Here is a 23,604-nt window from a genome sequence, read left to right as displayed (position 1 = left end):
TTTTGACAATCAATGTAACTGGGATATGCAGAAAAGGAAAAAAGTTAAAGCCTCAAAAACCTGACCAGTGAATCTGATTTTTTTTTTTTTCATGTCATGGTTAACAATTTAATGTTACTGTGTACCATGTTAATTGCATTGTAACAAAACAGGTGGTATAACCACATAAAATATTTATCCTGTGGTAATGCAGGTTAGACACAGCAAAGGAATTTTTTTTTTTTTTTAATTGACAGGTCCTCTGGTTTTAGGCATCTATTCATTTTTTTGGGGAAGGGCAATACAGATATAATAGGAAAAAAATTGCTGATAATTTATAGCATACATTGCTGCTCTAAAACAGGTATTAGAGACTTCAGTTCCACTAATACCATCCAAAGTGTTACCATGGGCCTTTTTTGAGCCTATCAGGGTCAACAGAAAGAGGTCCATCTGCCATCTGGCTTGGACCCTGCATTGCCTGCTGGGAGAGGACAATGGCACAGGCCAGCAGGAGCACAACTAGGACCTGTGCCATTGCTGCACCCTCTGATACCTACAGCTATGACACATCTTTCAAAGTGGCTCAAGAACACCCAGAAATCAAAACAAAATTAAAAAAAAAAAATCAAAGTTTTTTCATTATTCTGATTGCCAAATTATTTAAGGCAAGTAAAAAAATGAAAGCATTTGATATAGGTTTTACATAAAATAAACTAGGTTACAGCATAAAACAAGTAAACAGGTAATGGCATTAAAGTATCTCTTCTAAATCTGAGTAACTGTAAACATTAAAAAAAAGACTGCAGGACTATTCAAGTAATAGAACAATCACAGATGTCTTCTCATATGCAGGCTATTAGGTTATCAGCCATTCAAGATTATCAAAAAAAACATTTCATTATTCACAGATGCTCATTATCTCCATTTAAAATCTATACATTATATACAACACAGTTTTTGTGGTACTAGAATCCCCATGCCTTCCAAAGGTATATTTTTCACAATACACAATTACAATGAAACAGTGAATACAGTAACATTTTACACTGATGCATCTTAATAGGAACCACCAAATAGACATCTACATTGTACCAAAGTGTCGTCACAGTTAGCCTCTCTGAGAGCTTGTGGGAAATACCAGAAGGGTATGCAAGGTTCAGGCACACTGATACATAACATTATTTATTTACAATTGGAAAGGAAAAAAGAGAGGAGAAAAAAAGGAAAAGGAAGAAGAGAAAAGAAACAAACAGCCTTTTGCGGTTAACACCTTCTAAACATGACAAATACATATCTCCATTTAGTGTGTGGTTCGCAACTTAGCAGCAGACCCTGTGTGCGAGCCTTGGTACTGATACAAAAAAAGTAAAGAATATATATATATTTTTATATATATATGTATATATATATATACGCATATATATATATATAAAAACAGAAGTCTAATTACAGCAACATTTGTTACTCTGTGATAAAATCTGCAATTTACAAAAATGAAATGACTGGTTTTTGCCTGCCATTAAGGCATTTCAAATTAACACCATGGAACTGATGTCTGTAATAAAGCGCTTCCTCATGTGATCCAGTCACATGACAATGTTCATCCCCAAATTCATCATTCTCTGAAAAGAGAAAGGAGAAGGGTTTAGTAAGCAGCATCCTTTCGTCACATGTTTGGGTTTTTTTTCCTGCACCTTGAATACATTATGAAATTAAATCCATACAAGTATTCTTGAACCCAAGAAGAAAAGACAGTAAGCCCTGTCCTCATCCCTCCCCTGCCAGGAACAGAATCCTAAGAAGTAACCTGTGCCAGGATTTTTCTTCTGGGTTCTGAAACCCTACCACCCATCAGCTCTTCCAGGGCCACAAACCCTTCTCACTCAAATAATTCTAGCTAATGGTTGCTTGTTTCAACATCAGCTTTCAGACAGACACCCAGAACATGGAACTTTGATACATTAAACTTGGAGTCTAAACATGGCAGCAATGAACAAACCCCTAATGTTAAAAGAGGCTTTAGAATTTTTACTTGATACAGGATCATCATAATGCAGAGGTTTTCCTCTTGACAACCTAGTAAATAACTGAGAGGCTTTGAGGCATATAAACATGTAACATGGGTATGCAGCTTATATATACAAAGCCATCTCAAATGGGCTCCCAAACAAGCCTCTCTAAAATCAAGATCAGCAAGCCAAGCAGACTTGCAGAATAGATAAAACCCTAAGTTTTTCTGGTCATAACTGAACATTAAACTAATTTTATTAAAAGTTTGGATCTTAAATTATATTTCATAAGCTCTTGTTTTATCTTAATACTAATCCTTAAAACACACTCTATGGAAAATCTCAGAAGACAGACTACTTGTTCTTTCTTAATGACCTATGCTACAATTAAAGAACACAACTAAGGACAAAATGTCATTCCAAGAACAAAATTGCAATTAACCTAAAGTACCAAATTTTTCTTCACCCTTAAGAACTGTGTCATACAAGGAAATGTACACCATCAGGCTAAAAAATCTGTGATTTTCTTTCTCCTCTTTATGTTATGATATATAATTTATTGGCTATTTACCTTCTTTGTGCAGGAAACATACCAGATGCAGATGCCTGTGCAGCCACCTGCTGAGTGGCAACAAGGGCGGCAGAGGTCAATCCTGAGGGAAAGAAGAAACAAAGTAATGTTGATGTACTTCTGGTTTTAATGGATTTTTTTTTGTCAGAAAAATGGTAGGAAGGATCTCTAAGGCAAACAACCAGAAAATAGGGGGGGGGGTTAGCACTACATAAAGGACAAATACTGCAGGCAACACTGTTAAGACAGTCTGCCTAGTATGATCAATATACCTTTCTGTAATAAACTGAATTGTCTTTGACAGATATTCTACAAGAAATTACAGCATTTCTACTTACTGCATTCCTTTCCAAATACTACACTGCATGATGCTAAGTGGTTTGTATGAGAGTTCATGAATAAGAAGCCCAGTAGAAATAATAGGTACCAGGAAACAAGAATCAAAACACAGACGACATGCCATCTGCTCATGATACAATGCTTTCATTTTTATAGCTTTGCTACTGAACAAGCATAATGCATCCCAAAAGGCATTTGGAATCACTGAATCACACTGAGAAATGTCAAGACTTCTACACAGGAAAAATAAGTGCTGAGGCACCAAGTCAATGTAAAGAAGAAATGTCATTTAGCCACCAATTGTCGTAGCACATACTTTGCTGCATGGGAGGAAACCTCCTTTTAATTCAGCTAGAGTCCATGGTTAGGGAAAAAACATTCAAAGATTGGTATAAAACCTAGGGAGAATAAATTGTATCTCACTGTGCTGCTTTTTCCCTGACTGCAACTTTGTGCATGGCATTTGCCAAAATACAGAGAGTCCTCTTTCAAACAGTCAAATTATAACAAGCACAAATCCTTGTGACTGCAATGCCTTGTACATAAAGTATGTTCAGTATAAAAAGCTTTTGTCTTTGCTACACTTCCTCCATTGCTTACACAACCCTAATTATACAAAAAGGAGGTTGTTTGGTTTGGATATTTTACTGCCTTTCAGCCAGTTAATGTCAGTTTGCAGGAGGAATCAAAATATTCATGTGGATGACAGCCTAACTGGTACATCTTTAATAATGCTCTGACACCCAGTTTTGGAAAAAAAACTTGGTATTTTTCAGGCATGAAGCTATTAATTTATTGCTAGTACATGCTGTGAATTTTCAAGCCTTCTTCCTAAATGTAAAGCACTTCTGTTCTAACAACTGGGATCTCTATTCCAAATGCTTCATGTAGCCACAATTTCCAATGTCAAAGCAACAACTCCACGAGGCAAGCTAATCCACTAACAATTCTCTGCCCACCTTGAAATGGGTCATACTGTCCGGGTATAAGTGGGTAGCCCATTCCAACATGTGTATGGTGGTGTGTATGGAGATGCCGCTGGCTGAAAGGAGAATGGCGGTCTCGTTCCCTTTCGGCTTCCCGTTCACGCTCAGCTGGTGATTTTTCCACAGGCTAGTAACAGAAAGCAAAAGAAAGCCAATGTGAGAATTTTAAAAGAGATGAAATCACAACAAAACCATGTGCTACTACCTGTGAAAAGTCTTTTGAATACAAATGAGGAAGCTACCTTTTCTGAAGTATCTCTAAAGGAATATTTGCAATAATCTAGAATATTTAGATTGCAATCTAAAGCTAATCTTTCTGGTTAATGGAAGATTTTCCAAGGCACAAAGACTTTGAGGCAACACACTGCATTTTGAAGACACCACAGTGACTTCTAGTTTTGGGGTCCCATTTGCCAATGCCTGAACAGCCAAGGTGAGGTCCAGAAAATGGATGTTTAATTAATCCTCAACCTTCTAAAACTCTCTGGGGATCAAGTTTGACTGAATAGCAGAAAAACGTTTTAGAAAACAGAATGAGAGTCAGTGACTTGCTCACAACTAAAACCAGCAACAACTTATCTGAAAGTGAAATAACAATATTTGTTCCAATTTTGTAAATCTTATTTGTAAATCTTCAGAAATGAGGGCTGGTAATCAGCTACTTGGAAGATAGGGATTCTTGGCAAATACAAGGAGGGGATGTTATCAAATCCCATAGCCCAACTTCTCAATTCATTATGTTTCCAAACAGGAGGTTCCTGTTTAACTGCAAAAAATCTGTGCACCAAGAGGTATCTCTGAATCTGCATTTCTATTTGAGTCCATTCATGACAGGAAACCTCAGCACAGAACTGTGTAAAATGTGTTACTTCCAGTTTAAGCCACAGAAGCATTCTGACTATAAATTGCTTTTATTGTATGCAGCACTATTAAGAAGAATCATGCATTCACAGCTTGATGCTAGATTGTGTGTTTCCCACACTTATGTTCGTCCTCTATCCCTTCCTGTATATGATCCTCTTCAGTAAGAACAGATGAAGCCTTACAACAGGTGACTTGCTGCGATACTGGTTGGCATGCTGCTGGAGCAAATCCAGTGCTTTGGACTCAGTGGTTGATTTTGCATTGATGCTCGGACTGGTATTGACCTTCTCTGCCTCTTCTCTCCCTGACATCTTCCCATAAACTGGATAATGAAATCCTGGAGAGAGATAGGCCCCTGTGGGTAAACAATAAATACCACATCAAGTTATTGTTTTTACATTTTGATTATATCAAGGTAGGAGGAGACAATGTCAGAACTAAGAATTACATCAAAAGTAGCTCACATGACTACGAAATGACACCACTGCTCTTCAATTTCATCGCCTAATTTACCCTGATGAATGGAGGTTATAAAGAGGGTTGAGTTGATAGCCATTTCAGACATTTATGGGCCCTCTTTAAGTAAAAAGAATAGTAACTATAATGGTTCTGACAGTAAGTGCTTAGAATATTTTTATAGGCAATAAACTATCTGTCAGTCTAACAGCAACAGCAGACTGTCAAGTGTTGAGAAACTTGAGAGTTCATAAAAGGAACATCTTGTATTAAATCAGTTTCATCTACAGAACTTTCCCCTGTGGAAGCACAAGCAACACAATGTCACTCACGAAGCTTCTAATTTAGCCTAGCTACTAAAAGAAATGTTAAAACACAGGCTTTACTGAACCTGAGGATGCAAATCTTAACTAGTGCGTAAGGCAGATTTCGGAATACATACCAGGATAGCTGTGCATTAGGACAGGAGAGACTGCGCGATAGGCTGGATGGTTGGGATCGTACATCTGCGGATACGGATAAGCATGCAAGTACTGGATGTATGACTGATGCTGACTCATTGGTGAGGAAACTGCTACTCTAGTACCCCGAGAATCCTTCCAATTTACAGGAGTCTTTTGATCATCGTTTTTTATCTTGCTCTCATCCACTGATTGAGAATCAGAACGCTTGACCTCTTTAGGCTCCTCTTTAATGCTTGCTAATGAGACAGGAAGGTTAGGCAGGGAACTTTCCTTGTTAGGTGTTTTTCTAGGGCTGTCTTCTTTTAATTTTTTCTCACGGTCAAGTTCTTCTGATTTTTGCTGATCAAGGTATTTGGGCTGATAGACATAATGATGCCATGTTCGTGAATCTGGATCCTAATACAGAGGAGAAAAAAATTGTTCTGAACTTAGACATAGAACTAAGTTTGTTATTGATATTTCTCACATTTCAGTTAATGTATTTTTAATAGCTGTTTTAATACCATATCCCCATTACATAGAGGAGACGTTTGCTTGCCACAGAGTGCCTCGAGCTCAAAGTCAAACCAATATTCCCATGAAGGAGCAAGAGTCTATTATCAAAATTTAATTCAATTGCTTCATCTTATATCCTTCTTCATGCCTTTAACTAGTTTAATCATGAAATACATATGCAATGTAATGAAGTTCTGAGACTATGTTATTCATAAAACATTTTAATTAAAGCCCACAGAGATATTTTTCCCACTAGTGAGCAAAAAGTATCTGTGAACCACAAAATTAGAGCTGGCTAATGATATGCCAGAGCACTTAGAATACCTGGAACAATGCGCATGAAAAGCTGATCTAGCTGACAAGATTCTAACACTGCCTCCAGAATTACAAACATCCAGGACTCTGTGGAAGTCAAATATTAAAGCAGACTTTTTCAGCTGATGATCTTATTTTAAGTCTGTAAAGTTACAGGTGGGCAAGGATCACATGGTTCAAAGAACACGTACTGGGCACTGTAAATACTTTTTTACATAATATATTACACAGATCATGTTTATAAACATGTTACAGAACTAGAGAGGGGAGTACTTTACAACACCACACCAAACCAGTATGGATAAGTAACAGAAGACTTCTTTTTCTCATACAGGATATGCAAGAGCTAATTGTCAGCATTTTCTCCAACTGACAGACATTTATGGCACATGCCACAGAAATATAAGCACGCAACTTAACGCTTGGACAGTCTGGTTCAAATACTCACTTGAATCAGCAGACATCTTCTCCTACTTAGGGCTGTACCATCCCACTTCCTTTAGAGCTCTCTACTCCCACTCCCCTGATCCCACTGTACCTTGAAAGACAGCCTGTAAGGGTGAAGTCTGGGATGTACCATACACCAGAACATGAAAGCATCAAGCATTGAGGCTCCAGTTCAGAGCACGGAGACAGTCACATTGCCTCAAATGAAGGCAATGTGACATCCACAAGGGTCAGCATGAAGCCACTGGATAAAATTCTGGTTCCACTGAAGTCAATGGCAAAACTATCACTGACTTCAATGGAGAGAGGATTTCATCCATTGTGTAGGTCTGTAGGGGCTTGAGGTTGGTTGAGGAAAGAAGGGGAACTTAACTGCTTCTGAAAGGTCACCTTGGGTTAAGATAAAGAGCTGTGCTTTAAGCCAACTCTTCAAAGAACCAGCTCACCCATCTTTAGTAAATGCCAACTGTCATTTAACAAAAAAAGGAAACACTTCAAACCATGTTTCAAATCTACTTTAAGTTCTCTCACAATGAAAGCTGCTTATTTTGCTTGAAATTTCTCATTTCTGAACTAAGCAAACTGCTTAGAACTTACATCTAGAAGAGAAATCTAATTCTATTTTATTCATGCATATAATTTTAAATAGTCTGTTCAGGTCTTAAGCCTGTGCTCTGTCACCACCTTACTAAACTTTTTAATTTATTTTTTTGTTTTTTTCAGACAGCTCGACTGGAAGGTTTATTGGTCTATTTACAGACTACAATACCATCTGGCATGAAAAAAGGATGGTGGGGCTCGTTTGGCTGCAGAGGTGGAGGAATGTAGCAGAATCAGAAAGAAAATCTCACACGACTTAAATGATAAACCAAGACACTTATGTTCCATTTCCTGTGATCTCACCTGTTTAAATCTTGTGGTTGGATCTACTCCTGTTTGCTTCATTGAGTCCATAACAGATTTCATCTCCACAGCCTCCTTTATAAGCTGGTGGTTTTCCATTTGTTTGGCTTTGAAAGTGTCAGACTGAAGCTGCTGCTGGTGATTGGAAAGGATCTGTGATTTGCTTGTCTCCTCAACTTTGTTAGGAACTAATGATCCTATTTTAGTGTTATTTTTGCTGGACTCCAGAGTTGAAGGGGCCTTTGAAATAGTGGCAGATGGAATATTCTTCTGCTTGTTGTCATCCTTCCCAATCTCCTTCAAGGGGGGGTCATTCTTCCTTTCACAGTCCCTCCCACTTTGTGCCATTTTCTGTTCTGCTAGTCTCTGGTCCTCATAGTATTTTTCATACTGCTGCCTGTAAGCAGGGTTGGAGGCCATTAAGGACTTTTGGTCCATATAGAGCCCATAGGCATACTGTCCATAATAAAGTGACTGAGCAAGTGCAGGGTGTCTTTGAGTTATTACTGACTGATGTTGTGGCTGCAAATTAGAGGAAGTGCTTTCGCTTTTCTTGGTATCTGACAATTCTGCCTTCTCTTTCTTTTCAGCCTCTTCCTCAGCCTCTTTTTTAATCTTCAGCCCCTGTGGGGTACTGCTGTTCCCAGCTGCTGGAGCACTGACCTGTCCAGAGTGCAAGTAACTTGGGGAATAATAAGGATCGTAGCCATGGTAATAGGGAGAATGAGACTCTTTTGCTTGAGCTGATTGTGCTGTGGTTGAAGAATGTCCTTTTACAACACCATCTTTATTAGAAATAATATCTGACGGAGAGCTGGCCTTTGACCTCATGCCCTCTGACCTGCTGTCAGAGCCACCATCATCAGCTGCATCAGAAATATCTGAGTAAGCAGGGCTGTTGGTTTTAGCAGCCGTGCTGTCTGCGCCATTCTGTGTCAACACATGCAATGGAGCCATGGCAGATTGTCCATTCACCAAAGTGCTGCATTCCATCCTGGAGGCACTCCCTATGGAAGGGCTGGGCGCATTGTCTGTGAATGTGTAAACTTTATCAGCTTCAGCCTTAATACTTGCCATCCTGCTCTCTTGAGACTCTGACAGTCCATTGGCTAGCACTTCATTCTTGTTGAGATGGTCTTTTAAAAAATGTCCAGATAAGTCTTTTCCAGACCCTTTTGAATCCTCCATCTTCCCCAACTTAGAATCTATCTTGGGACTGCCCGTCTCTTTGCTTTCTTTGTCCTTCAGCTTTCGCTTCTCCTTTTTCTTTTTGTCTTTGAGTGATGTGAGAGCTGGGTTTACAGTGCTTGGCTCTCCCATAATTGTGGGCTTTGGTTGAATGGGTTTCAGTGGAGGGCTCTTTGGTGTAGCCTGAACAATAGTAGTTGTTAGAGAGGGCAGTCCTGGTATTGTCCCTGTAGTTGAGGTTGTAAAGGCTGTAGTAGGTATAGCTATTAACTGGGGAGGAGTTGGTGCTGGTGCTGGGGCAATAGGCCTGGCTGTTTTCATCTTGGAAAGGTTTTTATCGACTTTGCAATTGTTCGATTTCTTGCCTTTATCACCCAAACTCTTCTTGTCAATTAACCCTTCAGCCTCCAATTTCGGCATTTCTGTTTGCAAATTGCCATCTGCTACTGAGCAATTATCCAGTGTGACTGCCATGTTAGAAATTACCGGAAGGCTGTTCAATTCACTGTTCAGACCCTTCTTTTTGCCAGAATTCTTGCCAGTTTTGGAACTGATAACTGAACCGGGGCCATTGCTGGTCAGTTCCCTCTTTCCCTTGGGGGTCCCTGGGGTAGCAATGGAGGAAGGAGATGTCGGTGCTTTTAGTGGATCAAAGCCTGGCAAATTTGTGCTTTGCTCACTGCATTCAAGTGCCACATTACTCAGTGCTTCCTCGCAATCTGAAATTTTGTCTTCACTGTCAGGCTCAAATTCCAGTTTGCTTTCTGGGTCTAAGTGTGCATGAGCCTGATGGTAACGTAATCCATTAATGTGCTTGTACTTCTTGTTGCAGTTGGGGTGAGGACAGTCAATCAGCACTGGGGAAGAGCACCCTTGGTCCAAAAAAGTAGTCTCGGGTTTCCCCTGAGGGGTGGTGGGAGTGCTTCTAGAGTTAGTACGAATGCGTTTTCCAGATTTATTGTCCTCTGAACTGGAGTTCAAATCCAGCTCCATAGGAGGCTTAGTTTTCCTCTTGTTTGTGGACGAGGGGCTGGCTTTGACTTCATCCATGGCGCAGTTTGGGGGTGTTCTGCGCCCACTCGAGTTAAGGCTGCCCCTCCTCCCCTTCCCATTGGCACCGCCTCGATTTTTATTCTGAAGTCCTCTGGACTCTGCAAAACTCACATCATTCCCAGGTACAGCCGCAGCTGCAGCCGACCTCGCCCGCTTTCCCCTGCCCCGTCCTCCGCGCATTTCCAGGTCACTTGTTGGCGACTCACAAAACCTGTACAAACAATAGATTTCATCAGCAGGAGCCATGAACTGAAAAAACAAAAACCCACGTCCCATAAGAGAACCTTCACACATGTTAAAGGAAATATGTCCTCCTGACAAATGAAAATGTTACAGTGTCAAAGGGCAAGTCATTAAAAAGGGACAAAAATGGTAAGGACATATGCACCTAGTTAGAACAATGGAGCAAAAAATTTTGCTAACTTACAGAAATACATTTTAAAATTAACTGTTCTCTGACTGACTCCCATGTATTTCCCCTTCCCTCTCAAAAATACAAAAGTAAAATAAAGAAGAGCTTCCACATCATGTGTGGAAGTAGTTCTCCGGAAGAGAGAACTACTCATTTCCCTGGTGCATGTTTTCAATTATAACCAGTTGTGCTTTATTAATCTCTGTGCAGTCTCTTGCCTGAGATTAGGGGTTAAAATACAGCAAAGAAAAAACAGACTCAGAGTGTTTGCCTACCTAGGAGGGGCCCAGTCGTGCTTTGTGCAGTCCAACAGTGTTCCCACGTAAGTCTTGTTCCTCCATGTAACGTTTACCACCAGGACACCTGTCAGTGATAGAAAAATAAAGTAATATCACAGTTAGAACAATAACTGGGATAGTCTTTTTGTTTTCCTCTTATTTTTTCCTTCTTTTTTTTTTTTTCTGTCCTTCCCTCACAAAGTGAGACGTTTACTCTCATTTGCTTTCAAACACTCTGGTCTATATTCTTCCTCTTTTCTGGTTTCAGTGACCTCCAGTTAAAACCCACAGGAAAGACGGCAAACGACAAAGAACAAGAATGTGTGCATGCATGTGTGTGTGTGTAAGGCAGCTTGCCTGTGTGACCGTGTGTGTGTAATCAAGATACAGCTGACAGAAGGAAATGGGTTTTGCCATGTCCTGCTGTAAAACAGCAACACTCACCTCTTAATTTTGCTATTATTGCACATAATTGCTTTCACTTGGCAGCCAGCCAGCATAAACTAAGCACCAGTTACAGTGTTTAAATCAGAAGGTGACTGAGAAGAATAATCTGATCTGCTTTGCTTTGAACAATATGATAATGATGCTTCTATTTACTTGAAATTACTCATATCCAAACACACAAACACACACACGTATGCATTGCAAGTTTTGTTCAGCAAATACAGCTGGAAAAATGTATTATTTGCCTTGCTTTTGTTTCTGTGGAAAGTGAGGGACTAGGCAAGAAACTTCAACCATGCAGCAGTGAAGGTAGGAGTAAGTGCAATATGTATTTATATAGGAAGGGAGTTCCTTCAAAAAAACTACTGTAATTTAATTGCTTTTCCACTTATGACTTTTATTAAATGCAAATTTGCCTGCCCAAAGCAGAGTTCTAATTTTGTTTTATTTGAATTATCCCTGTAAAATTTGTGAATGATAAGGTTATTGTAAGTAACAAGAAAATAAATGTGGAGAATGTCATTCAAATGTTTTCAGGTTGCCCTCAAACACTTCCGCACATAATTCATCATCATGTTTATGGACTAACCAGCATATTAACCTTTAATTCATTAACTGCCACAGATAAGCAGAAGGTAGTATTATTGAACCAGACATCTCTTCTCATTAGAACACACACTGAAATAAGAAATACATTTTATCTAACAAAGAAAGGCACAATACAAAATGTTCCCAATTTATGAAAGGTGTGAACACACCAACTTGCAGCTGACAGACTTGTTTTTCCTCTACACTTCCGTTATTCTATCTGTAGCCTCTCTGTAACAGATATGATTATGGCATTGTGTCAGAATGTTTCCAGCCCATCTTTTTGCTTTGTCTGACCAGTGCAATTTCTAATTTTGTACTAAAACCATCCCTCTCTGCTGTGCTGAGGTGAAGTTAACATGCAAGCAGCATCTTATTTCCTCAGGAGTCTTTTAACAGCAGGGAAGTATTTTAAATGTTGTTAGCAGAGGTGCCAGGGAAGAAGATATTTCCTTGAAAATTCTCTGTAACAGATTTGAAATTTATCCCCCATATGTATTTTCATTGTGATTAGCCAACTGGAATTTCATACACTGCTCTGAACCATGAAAGACAAACTGCACTTCCAGCCAGTGTCAGAGTCAGGTTTTCAGTAGAAGGAAAAAATTACCTAGAAGGTAAAAAATTACCTAGAAGGTAAGGACCTTCTAGGTCCTTACCTAGAAGGACCATGGTGAAGATGTTTAAGGAGAGACTTGATGTGGCACTTAGTCCCATGGTCTACTTGACAGGGCGGTGTTGGGTCACAGTTTGGACGCGATGGTCTCAGATGTGCTTCCCAACCTAACTGATTCTGTGATCAGAGTTAAAATACCATGCTGTATTTTTATGACCATGCAAACTAGACAGCCTGCAAAGACACCAAGGCTGCTTTATGTTGCCTCTTGCTTAGGCATGGAGGCAGCCAGGGGGTGTTGGGGTACAGAGAGGAGGAGGAAGAGAAGGAGGAGGAAGAAGAGAAGAACAACCCAGCACATCCAAGAGGAAGTATCTGTCAATGGAAATGGTATTTCTTACAATGAGCAACTCCAAGCTATGTTCCCGCTTGGCATTCACACCCTAGAGAAAAGAGTGTTTCTCTGGCAGCCTTGATGCCTTTCTTCCACTATAAAAGCCTGCAATCTGTGACTCCGTAAGGTTCCAAGTGAAAATCCTGAGTATTTTCCACTTGTAAATTGTATTACAGCATGCAGCCCCTCTATCTGCCAGCAGCACAGTTGATCCCTCTAGCCAACCTACCAGCATTTGTCCAGTCTCCTAAAAGCACCAAGCAAAGAGAACTCTCTGACATCCCATGGAGTATTACTGAAGAACTATTTTTGCCATTTATTCTTCCCCAGCTAGTTAGTTCATCTTTATCCGTTTTTTAAAGACTAAGTGTTATTTTTGTGGGGATTTTTTGAGTTTGGTCTTTCTTTCATTTTTTGGGGAGGATTTGTTAGTTTGTTTTATTTTGGGATTTTTTTGGTTTTTTGGTGGGGTGTTAATGAAGGCTTATTCTGACCTACATCTCCATCTTCCTTGGTATTTGTAATCTTGCCTATCTCTATGTGCACTTTATTCATTTATTTATATACCAGACCTAGGGATAATTTGCTACTTATTGACAGAAAAGAGGGCAAGGTAGAAGGCATAGAAGAAAAAGTGAAAATAACAAAATCTCCTGAAATCAATACATATTTCAGTAATTCTAAGAAGACATTTAAAAGACCTTCCAATGTAAGAAAGTCAGTATTTCAAAAGCAAACACAAGTAAGTTCCTCCCTTAAAGTCTGCTACATATAGCATCTCATTACATTCATTAGGCTTAGCAAAAGCCCCTTGCAAATAGGAGAGAATATTAATCTCCATGCTGTGTTACAGTAGCTGTGGCAAGGAATACATTTCCTTTCCCTAATGGACGGCACATTGCTCAGCCACATGTAAGATTCCACAGAACTGGGAGGGAAGGTAACTAATTTACTCTTCTAAGATTATCATAATGGGTCATAATGGTGAGGAGGATATATGTAACATGGGAGGTAGGACTGATCTAAGGAAACATGCAACTGGTGGAAGCTTATTAGGCCAAAGCACCAGGAAATGAAAACGGAGATGACTAACCTGGTAATCCACACAATGTACTTCATGCAGTGCTAAAGAGAAAGGATTATTCTTCTAAATCACAGTGTACTGTTTGTCCTGGCACAGTGTTCAAGCTCAAACCAAGAACCTCTGCTGAGCCTACTCTGTCCAGAGGCAGTGCTCGAGTAGCGTCCAGCTCAGCTCCCAGTACTGCCTCTGAGTACACTGGCCATGCTGAGTGCATGCACTCACCATCCCTGTGTGGGATCCACTAACCCTTCTCTAGGTTGTTCCAGCTCCTCTCTGTGCATGAGTGTGCTCACATACCCCCTCCATCTTGGTAAGGAACACATCATACCCAGGATCAAACCTCTTGGGGACTGTGTCAAATCATAAGAAGTCCCTGTAATGAGACACCCTATTACAATAAATTACATATCTAACTACATATGTAGCAGTAATTTATTTAATGTTGCCTGAACAAGAGAGAAAATGCAAAGAGTTCTGAAGAACCCACAAGTTTCATACTATCTGAACACAGAGATGCATTTTCATCTGAAAAAAAGCCCAAGAGGCTAAACTTTTTAAAATACTCATTACTGAAGAATGGGAAAAAATTCAGGTGCTTGTAATGAAATGTAGCTGAGGGTATTTGGATCCTCTGAGATTCTAATTCAGGAGGAAATTTGGCCAAATATCTAAATCTGTTCTTGTGAGGTTGGATCAAGCAACAGTGAATATATACTACACGCAAATGCCTCTTCAAGCAACTAAGGGTGTCATCTTAAAGAGTTTGAGAAATTACTAGTGCACTGTTCACAAGAATTGGATGTGAAAAACTTATCTCCCCAAAATATGGATATAATTTGATTGATCATTCCATTTTCAAACTATGCAATTATTCAGAGTTACAGTGTATCTGAAATTAGCAATACTTTCTTCAGTCTTCATATGTCATATGTCCTACATTAAACAAACAAGAATATGAAAATTAAAAGTTCTGGAGCTACTAACCATGCTACTCTTTATCATTAACGAGTAGACACAGTAAGTAGAGAATGTTTTATGTGTGGGAATTACAAAATGGTGTTAAAACATATGAAAATGGGGTCATGTTACCCAGAAGTTTTACTGTTCACCTACTATAGTTTTTTTTTTCTGCTAAAATCCATTATTAGCCAATGCAGGATCATACCCAAAAGCATTAATGTATGAAAATGGTACACCCAGGATGTCATCTGATGTCCACCACTGTCAACAGAAGTTGCTTCTTTAACAGTAAATGTTGTCAGCCTTTTAGGAACAAGAGAAGATTCTGTATTTTGCTATTTTCCTTCACAGTATGTGTACTATTATGTGCTCTTTTCCTTTACTCATCATAATCATAACCACAGTGTTAATGGCAAAAAATTATCAGGCAGGAAAAACTAACACACGTCTATAAGACCACAAAACCATTTAACTTCTAATAGGTAACTGTACAAAACAACTGTGACAATTTGTACTTGAATTTTATTACAGAATGAAAAGTCACGTCACAAAAGTGGTATGAAAGAAAATAATTTCAGAAACCTACAGAAAAAGCTCACTTTTTATGAGTACTGTCAATATAAAATAACTCTGTTCTGTCTGATGTATCTCTTCTTCCTCTGTTCCTTCTTCCTTCTTTTCAGTGACTGCATAACAAAGACCAGGACCAAAATTTGCTATTTACTATTAACTGTATCTCAGAGAATGAAATATGTAATCACAAATTGGAAATGAAGTAACTAAACTTGTTGCTAAGAAATGCAGATGTGCTATTTTGACACAAAAACATCACAATCAAAGGCATTTTCAGTACGAAGTAAGGGTATTGTTCATATGGACTACTCTGGCACTGCACATTTAGCAGACACATCTACAGTCTTGCAGATGTTCCTTCACTCAAAGACAAAAAACCCCTGAAGTACTTGTCAAAAACAGATACTAATATCTTTGCTCTCTTGACTCTGTTTTCTGCAATGAACACAAACCAAGAGTTTTTATGTTTGTATTCAAAATTTGAAAATGAGATCATGTGGTGAGGAATCAAACTACCACATCACTTACTTAAATGCAAGACCCAGCTTTTAAAAATACTGGCTTTAGAAAACAAATATGTTCAAATTCCAATACAAGTAGACATTACTCAATTAATCAGATTGGAAAGATTGACTTAATTTTTACAGCGTAGACTTCTTTTGTGTTCAGATCACATTAAAAGCTACAAAATCCTGGTTTAGTGCAAACTGATTATTTTACCAGGGAACTCAGCAGACTAGTTATCTGAGTGGGTAAGCCTTAAATTTTGTAAAAGGAGCTGCTCCTCTGCTCTTAGTAGAGTCTGGCAGAAAGTATGTCTAATATTCTGGAGAAACAAGATCTGCCCAAAGTCTTTCTGAACACTTTTGTAACTGATTTGTTGAAGAATATTTACATGATCTTTCAAAACTAGGAACGATTTGTCTACTTTTCAGTCATCAAGAGTCATGTATGCGTGTTTAGACAATCATGTATATTTTAAAAGGCACGTAAGTCACTTATGCTTAAACATAAGTGGATTCCTCTGTGGTCAAAATTCCAAAATTAACAGTTCTGTCTACTCCCTTTACTATCCTGAGGATAATTTTAATACAACTTTTGCTGATGCCAGAGGAATATCTCTAAAGTGTACTATACTTTGCAGAATTTTTAAAGTAAGATTACTTCTTTAAAAGGTTAATATGATAAATTCTTGTAGCAAAAATCTCTGTGGCACAGTAGTTCTTCAAGGTTGAGATGAAATCCTTGCTATGATGTTTGAGAAGCATCATATCATTACTTGATGTACCACTACAGCATAATCAATTCCTTCTATCTTTATGATTAGTGAATCCACAAATTTGTTCGCAAGTCAAATTTGATTTGCCTTTTGTCCCCTGCCATGCCAAGTAGAAATATTATAGACATGCCTGGGATAGCCAAACCATGGCATATCTGTCATCAGTGAGTACACCACCACCATCTATTAAACATGCTTTATTCCACATGTGGCACTGCAATTTTTTTTGGTCCCACATGTATCTATTTGACATCACTTTCTAACAGTATCCAAAATACATAAAATGCAAAAAGCTGCAAGATGAAAATCTGTATTCTTAGGATTATCTCAAGTTTTCTGTTGTCACTGGTTTAGTAAAAGCAGTACATCTCATTTGCCTCGTAACCACCATATCCACCACGCCATCATTAACCCCACATCCACATATACACCTGCAATTCATCCAAGCATAAAAAACACAGAAGAATTTTTATATTAGACTTGCAATGCAAATGGCTTATTTCTCCCTGATTGCTTCCATCCAGAAAGTAATCTAAAATTAACAGTAAACACTCTACATATGATGCCACATCTTATACACTGAATGCTGATCTGGGAGACGTAAAGTTTATTTACTATTTTAATCACATTTTCTGTCTAGCATGGCACAAGAACTTAACTACATCTACAGCAGATGCACATGTACCAGGCATCAACATCAGCCAGCCTGAGAACGTAATGATTGTCTGGTGGCCTGAAAATGCAAGATTGGTGGATTGGCTTTTTTGTTTTGTTTTGCTGGTGGGATTTTGGGGGTCTTTTTTGTTTGGTTGGTTGGTTTTGGGTTTTTTTTTCCCCAAGAGCTCTATTGCAGCAGAGAATGTTTGAAAAGTCACTTCAACCACATCCTGTAATCAGACCATCTGGAGCACAGAACTGTAATTAGTCATCCTGGGCACTGGACTTTATCTGAACAAACACTGTACAGCAATGAAGATGAGAAGATTGGATAGCATCAAGAAAAAGAAGCATAATGAAATACTGCTGGCGTAGTCATAAACCACTGAGGCACTTAGCTGTGGTGTTAATTCTGTATCCTGTACTTTATGAAAGCATAGCAAGTTTAAAGGTTATAGGGCCTGAGAGGCTAAACCCTGCTATTTTAGTTAATGTTGCTCTGCTGGTGGTTAAAGCTGGGCTACAAACTACAGTAGCGTCTGCAGCAGCCTAACAGAGTAAGATCACATCCATGTGATTTCCAGTAAGTTCTGAGTAATGACAACCTAAATTTTATGGATACTTTATTCAAATGTCATACCCTTTCTTTTCATTATGAAATCATTGGTAAAATAAAGGTAATATTGAAAGTAGGAACTATCACCTTTGTTTAAAAATAGCTGTTTTGTAGAACCTATTCACTGTACTTGCATTATGTACTCCCATTTGCATTCAAAAAAGAAGCAGCAATTATACAGTGAGGAGCAGCTCTTGGAAACATGGAGCTGGGCCATCTTGCAGACAACTTTTTAATCCTACCTAATAATTACTCTAATAGATTTTCTTAATCTCAAGTTTATCCCAGTGCATATAAAAGAATAAACACTGCAATAACTGAAGAAATCCTGTTTCCCCATGAGCCCATGTGCTTAATAAACAAAAGAACACAAGCTACTTCCATCACTGTCATGTCTCCTTCATCCATGTCTCCTTTGGGAAAATCATTGAACTTCTTGGAAAACTAGACTCTAGCTTATTCACCACCATCTATTTCTTTCTCATGAACACAGCTGGTCAATATTCAGTTGAATGGTCAGCGAAAAGAAGCTCTGGTTTCATTTCTTTTTCCTGCCTCCCTAGCAACATTATCCTCTTCCAGCTTTAGTATAAAAAAATGCCAGCATGTTAGGAAGACATATAGCTGAGGTTAGCTGAAATGACAGTTCCCCTGGACAGAGGTAAGACTGAAATGCTGGGGGCAGGTTGGTTCTGAAGACAGGATCTAATCAAAGAGTTCATGTCCTTTATTAGTTATAATGATAACTGTTATACTTTTTTTCAGTGCATGTATTTCTTCTAAAGCTCGCCTGCCTAACAAATAACCAGTGACCAAGATCTAAATGCAAATGTAGAGCCTAAAGAATGGTTCTAATCAAATACAAGGCTAAATTTCACACTCATTAAAAGACCAATAAAAGACTCAATAAAAACTGGGTAATACCCCAGAAATTACATCAGTTTGGGTCCCAAATGGCTTGTTGATTTATCCACAACTAAACAGTTCTACTAATATATGAGCTACTTAGAGTGGTGATTTTGAAAACTATGAAGCCACAACAACCCACATAATTTCTTCCTGTCAGATTTATATCAAAATTATTAGAATTTGGCAGGATAGGAAAACTTTTGGATAAACTGCTGTTACACCTCTTGAATGTCAGACCACATGATCGCAGCAGTATTTACAGGAAAATGTGCAATTAATGTTATTATAAACTAACTATAGGCTTCTGACCTCTGGAGTACAACTGAAGAGTTAGGTTTTTTTGCAGCCCTTACCTTTTCTTTGGCCAGAGTAACTGAACAACTTCACTGTTCCACTGCAGCTTGACAATAAAACTGCAGTCTTACTTATTTCAGCTGATACTAAAAATGCAAGTTGAAAATCATTTAACATCTGTGTGTTCTGAAAAAAACCATATCTCTTTCAGAAATAAAGTATTCTGTTTCTAGCAGATTTTTTTTCTTTTTACTTCAGTAATCATAACTGTGATTCACATAGCCTGACACTGAAAAGTGTCACTGTCTCAAGTTTAGAAGAAGGAAATGCTGTTTTGTAATTCCCTGAGTTTCCCACTCATTTCTTAAGGAGTGTTATTTCAGCTCCTATGTTGCTGGCCTGCTGAACACATGGACACTCTTCTGACTTCTTGTAGAGCAGAAGAAAAAGAATCGCCACAATCCACTGCCTTTGCTTGTACTCCAGGACCATATGTCACTTGAGATAAGCAACAGAACACAAGGCTTTTCAGCTAATCTGTCACACTTGCTTCCTGCACTTTGTATTAATTACAGGAATTCTTCAGCTACTTACTTCTCCCCCAAACTCTTTCTCCCTTAAAAGCAAGTAAATAGCAAAGCAAAACAAGTCTGGAGCATGGGGGAAAGAGCTATTGTTTCAATACAAGAAGTAGGGCCAAAAAAAGAGGAAACCAAACCAATTTTTTCTCACCCAGACTAGCATGCAGGAGTTCCTTTTAAGAATTATCTGCCTCATTTCTATTCTTCTTCTCAGATACCAGACCACAGAAATACTGTTTTTATCAGCAGACTGTTGAGAAACAGCTGCAGAAATGGGGAAGCTGGTATAAACTTATGCATGCATCCATGTGTGTGTGTATCTAAGAAAAAACAACAACTGACAAAACCCCCAAAATCTCTTAAGGAGCTCAGACATATTTTTTTCTACTTAAGGCAAGTATTGGGGCGTCTCAATCGAAGTTTATCTCCCAGCTCTTTACTCTGCTACTGTAGGAACTTGATGAGTAAAACCCAAGCAAGTAAAAGATGACAAAATGCACCTATAAACCTTCAGGTGCCTTTGGTTATTTGTTTCCCAGCTCTGTACATCATGATAAAGTGCTGCCAGGTGCAAACACTGGTACAATTATTTATCGAACAGTAGAGTAGCTAATGAAACATAAAGAAAGAGAAGACAGAAGAGAGACAATTTAGGGAAAAAAAAAAAACCATAATAATAAAAGAAATAATAAAGAAACAATTCCAATCCCAAAACATGAAAATTCTTCCAAATCTGTAGACTGCAGATACCAGAATTGCAGTTGAGCCAGCCAGACAATTCTGCTCAACCTCAAAGAGCTGCTGCTGATCCATGTACTTCATCAGGACTGAGAAGCAGAGCCCCTTATAAATTATGATGCTTTATCTAAAGTCAAAGCACTTATTTGCTTTTGTGCCAGCTTTGGATCCTTTTCATCTCTAGCTTCCAGGCCCAAGAGAGAACACACTCCTTTAGCTCTGCTGGCAGCCAGCTGTGGGCCACAGTAAATCATAAAGCCTCCTAACAAGACATTCTTTACAAAAGCCAACTGCAGTTAGTAGACACGATAACTTCTCTATTATTTCACTCGCTAGAATTTAAAATAGCAATTTAAAGCAGCGGCTGAAAACATTTAAATCTACTGAACTGCATTTTACATATTTCTCTCTCTGTCTTGGCATTAAGCTTCACAGATTTCATGAAGACTTCATTGTCTTCAGCCTGGGAAAAGGGGTAAGTAAACACTTAAGACAGACACATCCAAGACAAAGGGCAAGGAAATAAAAACATTTGGTATTTCTTCTGCAGAACTCCCCTAGGTTTTCTTTCAATAGCTAACAGGGGACAAATAACTCTTCTTTCATTTGGTTTGTGGGACTCACAGGGACACATCCTTTATGTTTGGGGATATAAACTCTGTTAAGATCTTAATACAGTAATATGCCACCAACAAACCTCATGGCAAAATACATAAAGACGAAAGTGGTGTATAGTCAAGCACTGGGTATACATAGGAGTCCTATGAAAACAGCAAGTGTGAATGATGAATTCTCCTTCTCCTAAACTCTTTCCAACTCATGGACCAAAAAGGAATCAGTTTGGTGTGATCAGGCCCAGCACTCCCATTTTTCCTCTGTCTAAAAAAAGCAGATCGAGAACCTTACAAATTTGGGGCTCTTCTTCCTACGTAATTGCTTCCGTTTAGGATTTGGTGTAACCTAATTTTAAGGTCTTTTGTTACTATAGCTAACAGATTATAAACCAAAATATGCTTGAAACTTTATCTTCCAGATTTGAAACAAATATACGTTGCCAAAGCTATATGCTACATAATTTTTGCAGTTCTTATACCACAAACTAGTTACTTTCTTTGAAAAATAGTAGGCAGTACTACCATTCCCCTTATAAAATTCTTTCCATTTTGTGGTGGAAAAGATGCCCCTAGCAGTCAAAAGTGTTTCAGCTACACACTTAAGATACCAGGTCAGTTTTGTAAACAAGCCTAATGAACTGTGACTAATAGTGTTCTCCTTGAGCAGAAGTAAGGTAAAAGGGCCTTTGTTAGCATCTACTGAAGCGAAGTAGTCATTTTGCTGAGATAGAACAAGAGTGAGCTACTTGTCAGCTAACCTACTTCAATGGTGTCAACATTCAGCAGAGAAGTTCACTATGATTTTCTTTTCTATATTTTAAATTATCTTCCAAGTGGGTAAGCTAGCAAAATATCTAGTTAACCAGCTGGCTTACTCCAGGTGCTCAACAATACTGATGCAATGCAAAGGCAAGCTACCAGCAAAATGAGTACCCACTAGAGATGTGTATACTTTCTGTGAGACTTTCCTTCTCTTGCCAGCAAGTGGTTGAACAATTTTCCTGTAAATATCCTTTGTGCATGCTGTCCCAATTTCTTCACTTACTAATAGAAGCCTGGCTAGTTTACCCAGGCCTGCTGTGATTTATGACTCTACTACAGCTTCTCTTGGCTTTTTCATGCACTGAAGCTGATCAACCTTTGACCCTCATGGGTTTAGAAACAAAACTATTTAGACACTGAAGACAGCCCAGTGTTGCATAAAATGTAGGCAAAAACTTAGGATGATAGGAAACCTAACATAATCAGCTAAAAATCTCTATGTTTCTTTTGGCAATGTAACATCCCTTAAAGGATTGTCATAGGCATGTTTTCCCTCACCAAAAGTACAGCCAGCATAATGACAGAAGCACATATTTCTGTACTGGGAGACTGTTTTCCCCTGGCACTGAGAGGGAGGGAAAAAAAAAAAAAAAGGACTGGACTTTCAGACATGACTTAATTATTTCTTTGGTCAGACAAACAGTTTCAAGATAAAGCTTGCTTTACTCCAGAATCTACACACAAATTTCTGTATAAATTATTGACTGCACTTTGGCCTCCTCTGAAATGTTGGCCCCTGAGGCTGATAAGCTCTGACCCCAGGTGACACATCCAGCCCTCTCACAAGAGGCAGGAACATTATTGCTTTGCACTGAGGACTGCAGCCCAAGAGCCAATCAATCAAGCTCCCTGACAGCTTTTACAGCCTCCTCACATTAGGCCTAAGTCAAACTCCAGGGCTCCTATTGTTCACATTATTCTTTTCTTCCTCTGCTCTGATGAAGTTAGAGCAAGTCCAAGGCTTCAATGAGAAAGAAAGGCTATTATGAGCAGCTCAGATTTTATTGACTCTGAGCTGTACAACAATGGCCTTTTTCTTGAAAGCAAGACATTCCTAATTGCTAATAATCATAGGTAACAAAGATACTTACGTGAAAGAAAGGTGTAACAGTGAAACGGACAGAATTGTCATCTTTACATAACAACAAAGATTTTGGAAGATAATTTTATGCACACCGAGAAAGATAACCTTTCAGTCACACAGAACTGTCATATGTGCATTGTCATGTACCAAAATATAGCTTGTGTATTAGAAAACCAGTGACCCTAAGAGATTTGATTAAGAATATCCCTACTGGAGTTGTGCTATGCTAACTGTGGACAAATGGATATTTTCTTCTTTAGTCACTCTATAGTATTTCAAGATCAGTATCACATTGTGCTCAAGATGGGAAAACACTTTCAGAACTAATCATGATGTCATTATTTTTTCCTAGTGTTGCTCTGATGTCTGAAGATCATTTAAGTGGAACTTCTATATTTGTGACATGGAAGAACACTGACTTGTCTTTGAAAACATTTGCCCTTCATTATTACTATTAATTTTAAACAACTCTATGATTTCAGCTGCGTGCGTAAATCTTAATATCACCAACAGGTGCTGTCACTGCATACACAAAAACCTTTTTTGTGTGAGGATTTCAACAGCTGTGTAACATGACTAGATTTTG

At 38.6% G+C, this 23,604-nt stretch overlaps 1 protein-coding gene across 2 annotated transcripts in view; it reads right to left on the bottom strand.

The window, feature by feature from the left end:
* Positions 1 to 1,530: 1,530 nt before the first annotated feature.
* The window catches only part of ZNF608 (zinc finger protein 608), a gene marked incomplete at its 3' end in the record, with an annotated part of 91,588 nt that continues 69,514 nt past the window's right edge, over positions 1,531 to 23,604 (bottom strand). The window contains exons 4-10 of one of the 2 annotated variants that reach the window (XM_083883601.1): positions 10,760 to 10,847; positions 7,832 to 10,283; positions 5,650 to 6,067; positions 4,934 to 5,106; positions 3,861 to 4,014; positions 2,563 to 2,644; positions 1,531 to 1,604 (exon numbers count right to left, since the gene is read on the bottom strand). In XM_083883601.1, the coding sequence (XP_083739727.1) occupies positions 1,598 to 1,604; positions 2,563 to 2,644; positions 3,861 to 4,014; positions 4,934 to 5,106; positions 5,650 to 6,067; positions 7,832 to 10,283; positions 10,760 to 10,847 (3,374 nt within the window). Of the gene's footprint in view, positions 1,605 to 2,558; positions 2,645 to 3,860; positions 4,015 to 4,933; positions 5,107 to 5,649; positions 6,068 to 7,831; positions 10,284 to 10,759; positions 10,848 to 23,604 lie in introns of those variants that run through there. The other variant, XM_083883602.1, reaches the window with a different exon arrangement.

This window comes from Zosterops lateralis, assembly GCF_965231275.1.
Source record: "Zosterops lateralis genome assembly, chromosome: Z".
NCBI lineage: Eukaryota > Metazoa > Chordata > Aves > Passeriformes > Zosteropidae > Zosterops > Zosterops lateralis.
Note: the sequence above shows the minus strand (reverse complement) of the source record. Positions and strands in the feature narration are given on the sequence as shown.